Source organism: Babylonia areolata, chromosome 1 (assembly GCF_041734735.1).
Source record: "Babylonia areolata isolate BAREFJ2019XMU chromosome 1, ASM4173473v1, whole genome shotgun sequence".
Lineage (NCBI taxonomy): Eukaryota > Metazoa > Mollusca > Gastropoda > Neogastropoda > Buccinidae > Babylonia > Babylonia areolata.
The window spans coordinates 71846801-71864264 of NC_134876.1; the positions used below are offsets into that span (position 1 = coordinate 71846801).

Genomic DNA, 17464 nt, shown 5'->3' on the forward strand with positions numbered 1-17464 from the left:
ACATGAAGTGTGAGAAATGATTGACACATAAACAGACACAGTCTTCCTTGTTTCATCAAATCGTTCTTGACTTCATATTTTTAAAAGCTTGTACACAATACGCACACAAAAATACGCAAAAAAGAAAAAAAAGATGAAAGGAAAAGAACTGAAAAGATCCACACCACATCACTACACCATCATTACAGTCCCCTCACTCGGCTGCAAAAACAATGAGGAAAAACAACAAAAAACAAAGAAAATCAAAGAATAAAATGTTCACAATACGATATATAAAGCTTCAAGCAAAAGAAGTATTCAAAAGAACCCAACAACAACTGAACTATGTTGTTCACCGAGATTAAGAAACAAAGGCATCAAATTAGCCTATAAAGTTCACCGAGATTAAAAAACAAAAGTTTTGAACTCGCCTATAAAGTTCACCAAGTCTAAGAAACAAAAGTTTTGAACTCGCCTTCAAAGTTCACCGAGTTTAAGGAACAAAGGTTTCAAACTAGCCTATAAAGTTCACCGAGTTTAAGAAACAAAGCTTTCAAACTAGCCTATAAAGTTCACCGAGTTTAAGAAACAAAGCTTTCAAACTAGCCAAAAAAGTTCACTGAGTTTAAGAAACAAAGCTTTCAAACTAGCCTATAAAGTTCACCGAGTTTAAGAAACAAAGCTTTCAAACTAGCCTATAAAGTTCACCGAGTTTAAGAAACAAAGCTTTCAAACTAGCCTATAAAGTTCACCGAGTTTAAGAAACAAAGCTTTCAAACTAGCCTATAAAGTTCACCGAGTTTAAGAAACACAGCTTTCAAACTAGCTAATAAAGTTCACTGAGTTTAAGAAACAAAGCTTTCAAACTAGCCTATAAAGTTCACCGAGTCTAAGAAACAAAGCTTTCAAACTAGCTAATAAAGTTCACTGAGTTTAAGAAACAAAGGTTTCAAACTAGCCTATAAAGTTCACCAAGATGAAGAAACAAAGGTTTCAAACCAGCTCACAAACTCATGTCCTCTCTGCAGTTTGCAAAAGGACCCCCTCCCCACCCTCTCCCCCTCCTTCACCCCCATCCTGAAATAAAAATAACCGACTGAATGAAGCCTGGAGCTGTGAAATGTATCTCATGATATGCCAAATATGCCACATCCTCTGTGTGACTGTCTCCCTTGTCCCACGATGGAAAGCCTATCAAACGTTGAACGTTCAATGCACATCATTACTTGATTACAATGAAGAAAAAGAACACACAAAAAATGGCTTGCACTCAACATGAAGGAAGAAGAAAAAAAACAAACAAAAATGAAAACTAAAAAAAAAATTTCAAGACAAAACATCCATATAGAAACAATATCATGAGTGATCATACAAAAACGACAACAAACATAAATCTATAAATAAAAATCCATAGATCATCAAATTAACAGTTAAACATGTCACTGTTATTTAGCACGCATGGGGGGTGGGGGGGGTTCTAAAAGAATTAAAACACAATGATTAAAACAAGAACCCAAAACAAAAAACAACAAGAAAGAAAGATCCAGTAGACACAAGTTTCTTTTTCTCATTCTCTAACAGCTTAAACACTGAATTGTATCCCTTCAAAATCACAGATTTCTTTGAGTGAAATTTGGGTGGGGAGGGGTGAGGGGGTACAAGTAACTATCATCCACCACCATCCATTTTTTTTCGCTTTGTCTTAAACTTAAGCTTTAGACTATCAAAGTGGATTTGTCTCCACAACTTTGCCAACTTCCTTTGCTGTAATGGATGTGTGTGTTGGGGGTTGGGGTGGGGTGTGTGTATGTGTGTGTGTGTGAACTGCACATTGTACATTATTCTACCTACCTACATTACCTCAGTTTGTTGTCTTACCTGAAAGGCTAGCACCTAGACCAACACCCCAGGTGAAGTAAAAAGGGAGTGAAAAAATCAGGCTTGTGAATGACTTGAACATGGACTTGGAATCTCCTTGCTTTATAAACATGGGATATCATTTACTTGACCATATTCCCAAGTATCTGTGTTTGAGGGATGATGTTCTATTTTACAACATAATCAGGTGACAATTTTTGAACAGTCTATCAGAACATGAATCTTGATTTTCTTTAAAAAGAAATTTAAAAAAAGCATTGTAAGTTCGAGTTATTCTGTGGTATCTTTTATGAGTCATGTAAATTAATTACCTATGCAGGTAAATGCTTAGAAGAGAAAAAAAAAAAGGTATGAATATTTCACCGAGTTCAACAAATGAGTAAGTATGAGTGAAGAAAATCTTGAGGATCTAGTATGTTTACTTTTTTTTTTTTTTTTTAATCATGTATAGATTTCACCGAGTTTCAATATGAGCTGTTAAGATTCATGAAAGCCATGAAAAGTGTTGAAACTGAATTGTTTCATACCATCAAAACCGGACTCATTTACTGCCTATGGAAACAAAGGAAACGTTTTGCAACGAGTTTTACCACAAACACAATATATATATATATCAGTGCAAAGATTCATCCAGTGTCCACTTACAACAAATTTCTGGAATACATATGCATATCATGTAATTAGAAAAGAAAAAAAGAAAAGAAAAGAAGAAGAAGCTTATATCATCTTTCTCTTTGTTGGTTCACCGGGTTTGACAGAAAAACGGCGCACAAGTATCGCATGAAGACATCCAACAAAGGGCGGCCCTATATGCACGTCAAGTTCAACATCTCAAACAGGCACCTCCATGGGAGGCTTCAACACTGCTGACGCAGCACCACACACAAAAAGTTCTTTGCCATTTACAGCCTCTTTCACAGAGTCCTCACTGCTCCTCACCTTTCTCTCAGTCACACAACATCCAATGTGATTGATAAGCAGCATCGGAGGATTGATCAAATCAGTTGCAGATCACAGAGATAAATGTGATGCCAAACAGTCTTGTGCACACACATTCTGCGGCCATTTTCATAGACGGGTCACTAGCCCAACATGACAGACACTGCGGCTGGAACGGTATCACATGCCCTCTATCACATGCAGTGTGTGTGGTGTGTGTGTGTGTGTGTGTGTGTGTGTGTGTGTGTGCAGCCGTTGAAAGACTTGTCTCGCCTCTGTTTGTGAAGCCAGACTCAGCAAGAAGAGAGTGTTCAGTCTTCTCCGTCACTCCCTGTCCACCAAGGCTTGATCGTGAGGTCAGAACACTTCCCATCCATCCACAGTTCATCTCCAAGGTCGCTCCATTCACACTGCATTCCAAGGTCCCTATCAGTGAATGCGTCTTCGGTTCAGGACTTCCCACCATGGAGCAGCAGCCGACTTGCCATTCCCATCAATAAACAGCCCATTAACAATTTTGATTCATGATCACCCGACTACCATTTCCCAACAAAGAGCAGCCTATTGTGCAATCTCCCTCAGTAAACAGATCACTGACATTTCTAATGAATGAGGAACCAGTCAACAGTTCCCTTTGCTTCCATTTGTAATCAGCTGGTTTACAACTGGCCATCAATGAGTTGCCATTAACACATCTCCCTCAATGAGTAGCCCATTAACATTTTCCCATTAACAGGCAGCTGATTGACATTTCCCATCAATGAGCAGCCATTAACACATCTCCCTCAATAAGCAGCCCATTAACATTTTCCCATTTAAGGGCAGCCCACTGACATTGACAGCCCATTAACACCAGTCCCTCAATCATCCATTAACACCCGTCCCTAAACAAGCAGCCCATTAACATTTTCCCCATTAACAGGCAGCCCACTGACATTTCCCCATTAATGAACAGCCATTAATACTTCTCCCTCAATCAGCAGCCCATTATCACTTCTGTTCACTCTGACAGATAATCGTACCATCCACAAACCACATCAACATTCCCCATAAACCTCTTCACTGTCACATGTCACCATTACCCCACTAGTACCAGCTGTTTGTCAAAGATACTTCAGTTGTAAATGGGTTTAGTTGAAAAACAGGATTTGAGCAAGCAAAAGATCATGGAGAAAAAGTGCATGGTTGAACTGTGTCTGAAAGACAAATGAACAAATACACTTCTCATTTTGAAAGTTTTGAAATACACACTTTACTGAAAGATAAACACACTACCTTGAAAGGTTTAAAACATACATTTAATAATTTCATGAAGAACCACAAACTTTAATTTTTATCGGGCCTTCTGATTTCTTTTCCAGCCAATCTTACTATACAGAAACAAACTTAGCTGAGAGAAAACAAAAAACAAACACACAAACCAAACAGATCAGTTTGGAATTCCTCTGACAAATAGAAACTGGTTGTGCCTCTTCTTTCACTGAAAACGAGCCAGTATGCTAGTCTAGGGTCATTTGCTTCCATTGTCAACTGTGAAAAGAAAACTAGTGGGGCTTACTTTCAGCAAACTTAAACCTTGGACATCACATTCCCAGTAAACATCACGAGTTATTCTAGATCTCTTGAAAAAGAGGGCTGCTCATAAAATAGTGCAATCACCGATAAGTTGGGTCTCAAGGAATGCTTGGTACTTTTCACACCTGCGTGTTCCCTGGAACTGGCTGTACACAGATGACGCTCACACTATGACTCCAAGGGTACTGTCACACACAAACCAGACAGCATCACACCCTCCTGTCCCTTCCCTAAGCTTCCCTGCAGCGTGTGCCACGCACGACAACTCTCCTCCTTCCCAAACACACACCGCCAGCCAGACACTTCAACACAAGACGCTTCACTCCCAGCTTCACTCCCAAGGAATGGCCTTCATCAAGGAATGAGGTCAAAGGTCTCAGCATAGAGGTCGTGGTCAAAGTTCATTTGACCTTTCAAGGACTCCAGCATGCGGCGGTGCTCCACGCCCAGCTCCCGCAGACTGGAGATGCTCATGAGGAGGCGGGGGAAGAGGCCCATCTCGTCAGGGTGACCCGCCCCTATCTCAGCCTGCAGGGCCTGGATCAGCAACTCCTGCAGCCGGCTGACCTTGTCCCTGTTCCTCAGGCCTGGCCGATCTGGACACAACACATCACGCACACCATGCAGACACACACCATGCAGACACACACCAGTGGAGATAGTTTATAAAAACTGTAGGCTGTAAAACAAGACTCACTTCAGACTCTTAGACTCACAGGGCGTAACAGCCGAGTGGTTAAAGTGTTGGACTTTCAATCTGAGGGTACTGGGTTTGAATCTCGGTAATGGTGCCTGGTGGGTAAAGGGTGGAAATTTTTCTGATCTCCTAGGTCAACATATGTGCAGACCTGCTTGTGTCTGAACCCCTTTCACAGAAGATCAAATACGCAAGTTAAAGATCCTCTAATTCATGTCAGCGTTTGGTGGGTTATGGAAACAAGAACATACCCAACATGCACACCCCCTGAAAATGAAGTACGGCTGACTGCATGGTGGGTTGAATAAACAAAATTGTAAAACACATAAAATGTAAAATGCATGTCTCTTTGAGTGTGTATGTGTGCGTGCCTGAAATCTGATTGAATGACATAGGAAACAAATGAAGAGCTCCCAGTGGCAGCCGTCAGTCAGCTTTACCCAGCTAGGCACCCCGTTGTGCAAATGACCCTTACTGCTACTGCTACTACTAATAAATAGATGTATAAGAAATAAACAAAACACAAATAAATTTAAAAATATACTATAGTAATAAATTATAATCAATAAAACACATGAAAGGAGGAGTTTGTATTATACTCCATGTTTGGTGTTTACATATACTTACCATGTCAAACTGATGCAAACTAGGCCTATGGTTTGCTCTGTTTGGCCAAATTTCGCACGGCTAACAGTGAAAAGACGCCCCTCTTAGTCTGGCCCGCTCTTAGCCAATCAAACGCCTCTAACAGCTATAAGCGCTGAATCATTCCGTGAATAAAATTTTTTTAAAAGACGGCGGTGGGGGAAGGGCGAGATGTTGTTTTATCGTTTTAAGATTTTAAAAATTATTTCTGTTTACAAAACTGAAAAACAGAATGTCCAAAGAAAGACAAAATGTCAGAAACAATCTACCGGTACCTGATATTCTCAGACTGGCACAAAAGCTGAGCGCCTAGGTGCAGCTCTGAACTTTCACACTGAGTGCACAAATACCCATCCACACACACTCACGCACACTCCCCCCCACCACTCCCCCCTCACACACACACATGCTAGCACACCCATCCAAGCAACACACACTCACACACACACGCACACACACACACACACACACACACACACACACAAGCAACCCCCACAACACACACACACCCTCCTCCCCCATCCCACCCCCATACACACCCTCACCCCCACACCCGACTCTCCTTCACACCCCCACTCAGCCATACCAGGTGAAATGAGAACAAGGGCGGAGAAGAGGGCCTTCTCCGTGTCGTGCAGCTGGAAAGCGTTGAAGCGGATGGAGAGGTTGAAGAGGAGCTCCACAAAGTGCTCCCCCAGGGGAAAACCTTTCTTCATGTCTTCCCGCCTCACAATCGTGCTGTTGCCCAGCAGGTAGATGGTGTTTGACTCTCCGTCAATGAAAGGCGCACACACCACACACGCCACCTGAATACAGGACAGAGAAATTGTAAATTTCCACACTTGCCACCTGAACACAGGACAAGAGGATATGTTGCACACACCATACACACCACCTGAACACAGGACAAGAGGATATGTTGCACACACCACCTGAACACAGGACAAGAGGATATGTTGCACACACCACACACACCACCTGAACACAGGACAAGAGGATGTGTTGCACACACCACACACACCACCTGAACACAGGACAAGAGGATATGTTGCACACACCACCCACACCACCTGAACACTGGACAAGAGGACGTGTTGCACACACCACACACACCACCTGAACACAGGACAAGAGGATGTGTTGCACACACCACACACACCACCTGAACACAGGACAAGAGGATGTGTTGCACACACCACACACACCACCTGAACACAGGACAAGAGGATGTGTTGCACACACCACACACACCACCTGAACACAGGACAAGAGGATATGTTGCACACACCACCCACACCACCTGAACCCTGGACAAGAGGATGTGTTGCACACACCACACACACCACCTGAACACAGGACAAGAGGATATGTTGTACACACCACCTGAACACAGGACAGAGGATATGTTGCACACACCACCTGAACACAGGACAAGAGGATATGTTGCGCACACCACACACACCACCTGAACACAGGACAATAGGATATGTTGCACACACCATACATAACACCTGAACACAGGACAAGAGGATATGTTGCACACACCATACACAACACCTGAACACAGGACAAAGGGGTATGTTGCACACACCATATATAACACCTGAACACAGGACAAGAGGATGTGTTGCACACACCACACACACCACCTGAACACAGGACAGAGGATATGTTGCACACACCACACACACCACCTGAACACAGGACAAGAGGATATGTTGCACACACCATACATAACACCTGAACACAGGACAAGAGGATATGTTGCACACACCATACACACCACCTGAACACAGGACAAAGGGGTATGTTGCACACACCATACATAACACCTGAACACAGGACAAGAGGATGTGTTGCACACACCACCTGAACACAGGACAAGAGGATATGTTGCACACACCACACACACCACCTGAACACAGGACAAGAGGATGTGTTGCACACACCATACACAACACCTGAACAGAGGACAAGAGGATATGTTGTACACACCACACACACCACCTGAACACAGGACAAGAGGATGTGTTGCACACACCACACACACCACCTGAACACAGGACACAGGATATGTTGCACACACCATACACACCACCTGAACACAGGACAAAAGGATATGTTGCACACACCACACACACCACCTAAACACAGGACACAGGATATGTTGCACACACCACCTGAACACAGGACAGAGGATATGTTGCACAGGACAGAAAAGATACATTGCACATACCACACACACCAGCTTAACTCAGACTGGAAAGTTTGTTTTAGTTTCAAGGAAGCATCGGTGCGTGCAGACAAATCCATATATGCTACACATCTGCTGTAAAAAGAAAAGAGAAAAAAAAAAAGCAGCAAATGCCAAAGCGCTGATCAATCCTTGAGGAAACAATCAGGCCTTGAACGGAAAGCAAGTCATTACGATATGTTGTATAAGCTTCATGAACAATAAAACAAAAGAAGAATTTATGCTTAAATCAATAAAAACACATATAAGGAGGCAGCACTGCAGGTGAGGCATAGGACTTGTGATCCAGTGTTCACAAGTGATCAGGGTTCGCGGCATCATCTCAACCTGCTGTTGTGTCTTTGGGAAAGGCTCTTCACGCAATCCACCCAGCTGTAAATGGGTACCTGACTTCAGTTGGGGAAATGCAAAATGGTGAGAGGAGAGGATTGGGCCTCTGCCTTCTGATGCTGAGCCCTGGACATTGGATATCAACTGACCAACTCACCTTATTGTTATGAATATTTCATCGCACTTTGATATCAAAAGACTGGTTTCACATTTCAGTGTAAAATTATGGGATATATGCCTGGATATGCCTTGTCACCCTAATACCCATTTTCATGATAGTCGCCCTATGGTGGGATGGCTTTTAAACTCTATGGTACCTACAGCTTTGTCTAAGAATATGAATCAACACACACACACACACACACACACACATATCTATACATGGCCTTGTAGTATACACGTATCCAATGATACCACTGATAGCTCCACTGCCCATGACCCACCTCAAAGCAGCCCCCTTTGATGAGTGAGATCTGATCATCCTGGTCCAGAGCGGCAAAGCCAGGCAGCTTCTTGGCGAAGATGACCACATCCTGTATTGTCCTGTTCAGCCGCATCTGGAACCCCTGCCAGCAGGTCTCTCCAATCTGGTTGTCCTGAAACACAGTAAGGTGGCACAGTGGTCAAGATGCTTATCCACCAGCACAGTGTCCCTGAAAGTTTGGGTTTGAATCCTGTTCTCGTGCTTTCTGGAAAATCAAACAGCATTTAGTCATTTAGATGAGATGATAAACCAAGGTCCCGTGTGTGGCAAGCATTTGGCTTGCAGAAAAAGAACCCATGGCAACATAAGTGTTGTCCTCTGGCACCATTCTGCGGAAGAAATCCACTCTGATAAGTACATCAATACATGCATGCATTCAAGGCCTGACTAGACTGCTGTTCAGACATCTGCCTAGCAAATATGGTGTAACATATATGGATTTGCCTGAATGCAGAGACACCTCCTTGAGTAAACTGCAACACCAACACAGCATACCAGCACAGACACACAGTGCTATCATCACACTCCAACTCCAAATGCAGGTGAAATGTTCAGCAGTGAAGGACTTTGAGTAACATTTTCTTGTTGTCCTGTTCATCTTTTCACCTTGTAGTATTGTGACAGGTTCAAAATGAAAATACTGTCTCAACCAAAAAATCATCAAATTCAATCAATGTTTTTGTACTCATTGTTGAAACATAGGAGCAATACTATTTTCTGTTTACTTATAAATACCTGCTGATCTCCTTATCATCTGATTTCATTCTTTGACTTAAAACTACAGAGCATGAAGCAGTTATGACAGACTCTCTGAGGTTGAAGAAAGTGTAACAACTCTGAGTAGCTTGACGTAAAGGAGGCACCATAGCAGAACGGGTGAGGCGTTGGACTTGTGATCCAGTGTTCACCAGTGACCAGCTTTCCCAGCTCCATTTCAGCATGGTGTTGTCCTTTGGAAAGGCATCACACGGACTTTGCTTCCTCCACCCAGCTGTGAATGGGCACTTCACTGAAGTTGGGGAAGGTGAAAATGGCAGAAGGAGAGGATGTGACCCCACCTTCCTAAGCCAAGTCATAGACACAGTCAGTCAGCATGACATCACTGCCCCGATGACCATAAAAGGGCTATGGAACTTTTAACCTGAACCTAAAGCTTGGTATCAGGTAGACATTGATTAAACACTATTCACACTTAAACAAGAAGAACACACAAATATGTATATGCTATGGGTCAAATACTATTCACATTCAAACATAAAACACACACACACACACACACACACACACACTATAGTGAAAAGACGCTAATTTAAAGAATGAACACACACAAACATATACATATATAAGTTTCAACTTGCAGATGAAAGAAAAAAATATGCATTCCAAAAATGGAACAAAACGTCTCACAATAAAAGCTCACAAAGCACTATCTTTCCATAAAAATGCAGTGCTCTCCCTTGCATTGCCTCTGATGCCCACAGCCTTGGACTTTAAAAAAATCAATTTCTTCATTTTACTTTTATCAAGACTTAAACGGCTCAAATATCAAAATCTGACTCTTTCTCCATTTGTTGACTGCCATAGTACCAGCACTATATGTCAGTTTATATAGAACTTTTATATACAGAACTTGGTTTAATGGCATGTTTGAATTGTTTCACTTTCAGCTTCATCCATATAATGTTCTCTTTGGAGTTCTGCTTTCAACAGCATTTTCTGAAATCCTACCTTCCAACATTTATTTCATCACATGGTGCGTGTAGAGAAAGAACTTCAATTAGGATATTCCCATTGAACTTGTTACCCAGACCTGTTGAGATATCACTTTACTCACAGTGATGGTCAGTTTCTCTCGTCTGCCACAGACAGAAAATATTGTTGAATCATGCGTTTGTCTTTAGGAATTCCATAAGCATTAATATTGCAGTCTACAGGGAAAGGGAATACTGTTGCTGAGGATATGAGGGCATGTATGTGTCAGGAAAAGGAATTTCATTGATGAAGAACTAGTGAGCTTCTGATTGTTAACATGGAGTGGGTGGCTGCAAGTTTGTAAAATGATGACAACCTCAATGATAATTTTTTCAAAACCATTATTTAAAACTGACTTAGCAATAAACAAAAACAGAAACACAACTAATTCATCAGTAATGTGATAAATCAGAAGCACACAAAATGAAAAATCAGAATGTAATTTTGATGAAACACTCATTATGATTTCTTACTCTTCCCCCTTCTTGCTTTCTTCATTCTCATGCCAATGACACATTACATGTTAAAAACAACTTTATAAATCCATATTTCGTTTGAGTTTTTATATCCTACCATTACCACCCCTTGAGAGAAACATTATGTACATTCTCCATTCAGGACAAACACTTGTGCTTACGACGTTCTGAGGAGGGGAGGGGTTCTGTGAAATGATCCTGCCGATCATCCGCTCCATGGTGTTCTGGTGGTTGTAGTCCCTCAGCTTCTGCTTCATCTCACGGAGACGGTCCTTGAGGAAGGTGAAGGTGGTGTGGTAGGACTCGTGCAGACGGGAAATCATGTAGGGCACAGTCAGCTTGGCGTCCTCCTCATGCTTCTTGGCAATGGACATGGAGGAGGTGGCGGTGGAGGAGGAGGGAGAGGGGGAGGAGGAAGGAAAGGGGGCTCTGCTCTTCCTGATGGGGAGACCCAAGGTGTGGGTGGAGGAGGAGGAGTCTGACTGGGAGCTGACCGGTCGTAGGACCTCCTTCATCATGTCGTAGCGCCCCGAAGACAGACTGTCTGGAGAGCGTGCAGCACTGAAGACGTCCGAGGACTGGCTGGGCTCCTGATGCTCTGGCTGGCTCACCCTCCTCTCCTTGGCTCGGGGGCCTTCCGGGGGTGGTGGTGGGGGTCCCTTGGGACTGCCGCCATCTCCCCCACCATTGTCCCCCCCCTCCTCCTCCTCCAGCATCGAGGACGGGATGTAGGGCCGCTTCTTGATGGGGCTGCGACTGATTTGTTCGTCAGACTTCTTGCGCAAGTCCAGAGTGGCGTTTTGTACAATCACAGACGGTTGTGCATGGAGAGGGAGGGGGATGGTGAGGTGAGCCATGGGGGTGGTGCCGTGCTCCGGTCGGGTGCCGAGGGATGCGGTCAGAGCGGTGGACAGGCCTGTGGGGCTGAAGACAGTCTGTGCCCCGTGGCTGCCCCCCGCCTCGCTCTTGATCAGCACCTGGGGCACCGCCACCCCCTCCGTCTTCACCAGCTGTAGCTGGGGCCGTGCCAGCGTGTACTGCACCTGTGGGGGGGAGCGCAGCATGGACCCCACCACCGACTCCTCCCCACCTCCTCCCCCCTGGCTACGGGCGGCAGAGTGCGAGGCCACCATGGACATCAGCGTCACTGCGGCCGACGACGACGACGGAGAGGTGCAGACAGGGGAGGAGAGAAGGTGAACACGGGGATCAGGTGGTGGGGGTGGTGGGGGTGAGGGGGGAGGGGGCCGTTGGTACTGGGAGGTGACGGTCTGTGTCTGGGGGGGCACCACCACCCTCTCCACCTTCAGCATGAGAGGCTTCTCCTCCTCGCTGCCCGAGTCGTCCGGGGGCCGGAACTCCTTGTCCCCGCGGCCGTTGGTGTGGGCCACGGCCATGGCCTGCAGGTGGGGGTCCGCGGCCACCATGGGCTGGCCGATCAGGTGACCCATGCCCGACCGCTGCTTCAGCAGCAGGGACAGCGCCGCCATGGACGACTGCGAGGGGGCGTCACTCAGCGCCACACTGCTGGCCACACTGTCAGGGGGCGCCACTGTGGAGCTGACCCCTGATCCCATGGCCAGCGACACGGGCAGCACGGGGGCAGACATGACAGAGGGGCTGACGGCGGAGGGGCTGGCGGAGCGAGAGTTGGCGTCAGGGTTCAGGCTCAGCAGTCCATGCAGGGCCTGCTCCGTCTGCGTGTCCTCGATGTTGCGGATCATCTCCCGCATCTTGCGTGAACGTCGCCCCAGCTTGGCGGCTGTGTGTGCGTGCACACAAATAACATGACACGTTAATCCAGTCTCCTTAACAACCAGAATGCATGTGGTTTTTTGTTTTATTTTTCTGAAATGTTTATTACTATCAGAATTTTTCACAAAAACTAACTCAAATCTAGAATGGGCCTGAATGCAAAAAACCTGACAGGATCTGATAGGCTATTAATCAATTATTTTCCCACATTCCCTGTTTCAACACACAATTTTTCTGTCTGCTCCACACCTTCGTACCTGAAAAAGCTACACTCCTTGTGCTTTCTTCTTGTTAGCCAAACATTGCATGATTTCATCCCAGGTAAACCAATACTTATCCAATCTTCTTATTCCATTTCTTGGTCTAAAAGATTTTTTTCTTAAATCATTCCAGTCTTTTTTCTCTCTCAGGGCAACCCAACATTTATCTGACGAGAAACAGCTCATGGCCATGGTCTGTGTATAAAAGGTCTAACCGAAGGCAGACAAACCCAGGTGTGGTTGTATATGGGGGAGGTGGAGCTGGAATGATCAGCATGTGGGTAACACCACTCAGATGACACATGTAAGGGACAGCAAACAAACAAACAAAATAATAAATAAATAAATAAAATAAGATATAAAACAATTACTACTGATAAATGCTGATGATGAAAATTTGCTCATCCTATAAATCTGCACCACGAAAAGTTAACATTACAATATATATAGCTGCTGCATTAATGCACCACGAAAAGTTAACATTACAATATATATGGCTACTGCATTAATGCACCACGAAAAGTTAACATTACAATATATATGGTTACAGCATTAATGCACCACGAAAAGTTAACATTACAATATATATGGCTACTGCATTAATGCACCATGAAAAGTTAACATTACAATATATATAGCTACTGCATTAATGCACCACGAAAAGTTAACATTACAATATATATGGCTACAGCATTAATGCACCATGAAAAGTTAACATTACAATATATATGGCTACTGCATTAATGCACCACGAAAAGTTAACATTACAATATATATGGCTACTGCATTAATGCACCACGAAAAGTTAACATTACAATATATATGGCTACTGCATTAATGCACCACGAAAAGTTAACATTACAATATACATGGCTACTGCATTAATGCACCACGAAAAGTTAACATTACAATATATATGGCTACTGCATTAATGCACCACGAAAAGTTAACATTTCAATATATATGGCTACTGCATTAATGCACCACGAAAAGTTAACATTACAATATATATGGCTACTGCATTAATGCACCACGAAAAGTTAACATTACAATATATATGGCTACTGCATTAATGCACCATGAAAAGTTAACATTACAATATACAAGGCTACTGCATTAATGCACCACGAAAAGTTAACATTACAATATATATGGCTACTGCATTAATGCACCACGAAAAGTTAACATTACAATATATGTGGCTACTGCATTAATGCACCACGAAAAGTTAACATTACAATATATATGGCTACTGCATTAATGCACCGCGAAAAGTTAACATTACAATATACATGGCTACTGCATTAATGCACCGCAAAAAGTTAACATTACAATATATATGGCTACTGCATTAATGCACCACGAAAAGTTAACATTACAATATATATGGCTACTGCATTAATGCACCACGAAAAGTTAACATTACAATATATATGGCTACTGCATTAATGCACCACGAAAAGTTAACATTTACTGCATTAATGCACCACGAAAAGTTAACATTACAATATATATGGCCACTGCATTAATTTGTAATGAAAAAAAAGGAAAAAAAATGTCCATCAGTTATGCCCTGATAACATTTCATTTAAAAAAAAAAAGAAGAAAAAAATAGAATACAAGTGAAAAGATGTATGTGGTGTCTGGAGAAAACGAGGCACTGCAGGTGTTACAGACAGAGTGACCTATCTCTCTCTAACCTCACATGTCTGCATCACACAAAATGCCCTGCAGAACCCTAAAGTAAGACACGGCTATTTGTTTCCATCTCAGTTACAAGAAAAAACACACACCCAAAGCATGCAGACTGATTCATACTATGCCACGCCACACCTGCTGAAAAAAAAAATAAAAAAAAATAAAGGCGTTTTTGCCTGACCTGTGCTTAAACCTTAGCTGGTCAGGGTCCTCTAATTGCTGCATAAGTGTGCACATATTTCTTTGCTGGTATGTATATTTGAACATAACTTTGTGATATCAAAATATACAACATCTCACAAGATATGCATTGTATCCATGTGTCAGAATCTGCATAAAATTGGCAATGATCTTATCAGTCACATTTACTGACATTTTTGTACTTCATCTTCCAACAGATTTCTTTCCCACATTGCCATCAGGTGGTGAAAACAACAACAAACAAACAAACAGTATGGTATTGTACTAGCTTTCAAAGAAATTTTATGAATGAGAGAGAAGAATCTAACTCACTGAAAAAGTATGCTGCTAGAAAGGTCTCAAATGGAGGAAATTGTAAAAAGTTATAAAATGACTCTTAAAAGTAAAATGAACATTACTAAATAAATCACTACAAAACAGACATCCATCAAACACTACAAAACAAACAGACATCCATCAAACACTACAAAACAAACATCTATACAAACACTACAAAACAAACATCCATCAAACACTACAAAACAAACATCCATCAAACACTACAAAACAGACATCCATCAAACACTACAAAACAAACAGACATCCATCAAACACTACAAAAGAGACATCCATCAAACACTACAAAAGAGACATCCATCAAACACTACAAAAGAGACATCCAACAAACACTACAAAACAGACATCCATCAAACACTACAAATCAAACAGACATTCATCAAACACTACAAAAGAGACATCCATCAAACACTACAAAACAAACAGACATCCATCAAACACTACAAAAGAGACATCCATCAAACACTACAAAAGAGACATCCAACAAACACTACAAAACAAACAGACATTCATCAAACACTAACAAAACAAACATCCATCAAACACTACAAAAGAGACATCCATCAAACACTACAAAACAGACATCCATCAAACACTACAAATCAAACATCCATCAAACAATACAAAACAAGCAGACATCCATCAAACACTACAAAACAAACAGACATCCATCAAACAATACAAAACAAGCAGACATCCATAAAACACTACAAAAGAGACATCCAACAAACACTACAAAACAGACATCCATCAAACACTACAAAACAAACATCCATCAAACACTACAAAACAAGCAGACATCCATCAAACACTACAAAACAAACAGACATCCATCAAACACTACAAAACAAACAGACATCCATCAAACACTACAAAACAAACAGTGGCCCACAGTCCCTGCAAAACCCACCTGACCGAGACATGCCCAGGGCCAGACATTTTTGCAGGCGGCAGTACTGACAGCGGTTGCGGGTCTGCATGTTGATCTCACAGTTCTTGTTGTAGAAACACTTTTTGCGGGCTGGGTCCCCAACATTCTGAAGCGCTCGCCTAAAGAAGCCCTGGACAAGTCACAGAAATCAGAGTTCAACAAGGCTGTCGTCGAGTCAGTCTTCACTGCAAACATTTTATTTTAATCCATGCAAAGTATCTGTGATCAGATCTACAACTATCTGAATAGATGGATACATGTATGAAAGTGAGTCATGTCCCACTGTGACCCTCAGAACAGCAGATAAGGCCACTGCAGTCCCGTATATCTGGGTAAGAATTTTATTATTGTGGAGAGTGTCCTGCCCAAGTTGCATCCCCATTCTCTCAGCCAAAAGTGTGTTTGGACAGTTTGTGCTGGGATAGTCCCCAAAGGCCTATCAATTTACTATTTCATCTACCATGGACGTCTTCATTAAAAACATCTTTTTCTTATCCACAGAAACTGAACTATGATCAGATCTTACAAACATCTATTAATCTATTAACTCATCCACTAATTACTGAGATGCTTTACTTTTAGTTACAAATGCACTCTAATTCTTCCCTGTTATGCTTCTCAAAGAATAAGTAAATGAATTATAAAACAAGTGACTGTCTGATTCCTTTGTATGTTGCAGTACATTAGTTTGAAATAATCATATGCATGCAGATATACACGCACTTGCGTTTGGGGAAAAAAAACAACAGTGAACAGACATTAAATCAATGACTTACCAACACTCATGCTTGCATGTGACATGCACAAACACACACTTTCTCATTCTCTCTCTGTCTATATATCTCTCTCCCTTGAGATGTAAAACCGACCACACCTTTTAAGTGTTAAGAAAAAAAAAGGTAAATAAAAAGATATAAAAAAAAAGACATCATCTGCTTCTGAGCAAAAATGAACCAGTTCACAGTTCAATATTATTCAATGAACGTAAACAGAGACTCTGCTGCTCTTCCAATGCAAGACATAAAGGTGAAGGTGACAGAGAAATAAAAATGTCTTCATCAGCACTAAACAACCTGCGGATGTGGATATGTATTGCTGACTTGAAATGCATTGTCTGAATTATTGACAGTGCAATCTCTCACCTCCATCACAATGTCCCTGGCAACCTCTGATGCCAACATCTTTGTAGAGGACAAAAATACTTGTCTTTACTTGCATTCTTTTGCATTTTTTCTGTCTCTCATTTGTTATCAATATGCTTCCTGGTTGGTTGT

General features: G+C 42.4%; 1 protein-coding gene across 1 annotated transcript in view; it reads right to left on the bottom strand.

Moving 5' to 3' along the window:
- Positions 1-625: 625 nt before the first annotated feature.
- The window catches only part of LOC143286974 (uncharacterized), a 92471-nt gene continuing 75632 nt past the window's right edge, over positions 626-17464 (bottom strand). The window contains exons 5-9 of the mRNA XM_076594966.1: positions 16170-16320; positions 11171-12771; positions 8741-8893; positions 6300-6519; positions 626-4967 (exon numbers count right to left, since the gene is read on the bottom strand). Coding sequence (XP_076451081.1) covers positions 4726-4967; positions 6300-6519; positions 8741-8893; positions 11171-12771; positions 16170-16320 — 2367 coding nt within the window. The 3' untranslated portion in view covers positions 626-4725. The remainder of the gene's footprint in view (positions 4968-6299; positions 6520-8740; positions 8894-11170; positions 12772-16169; positions 16321-17464) is intronic.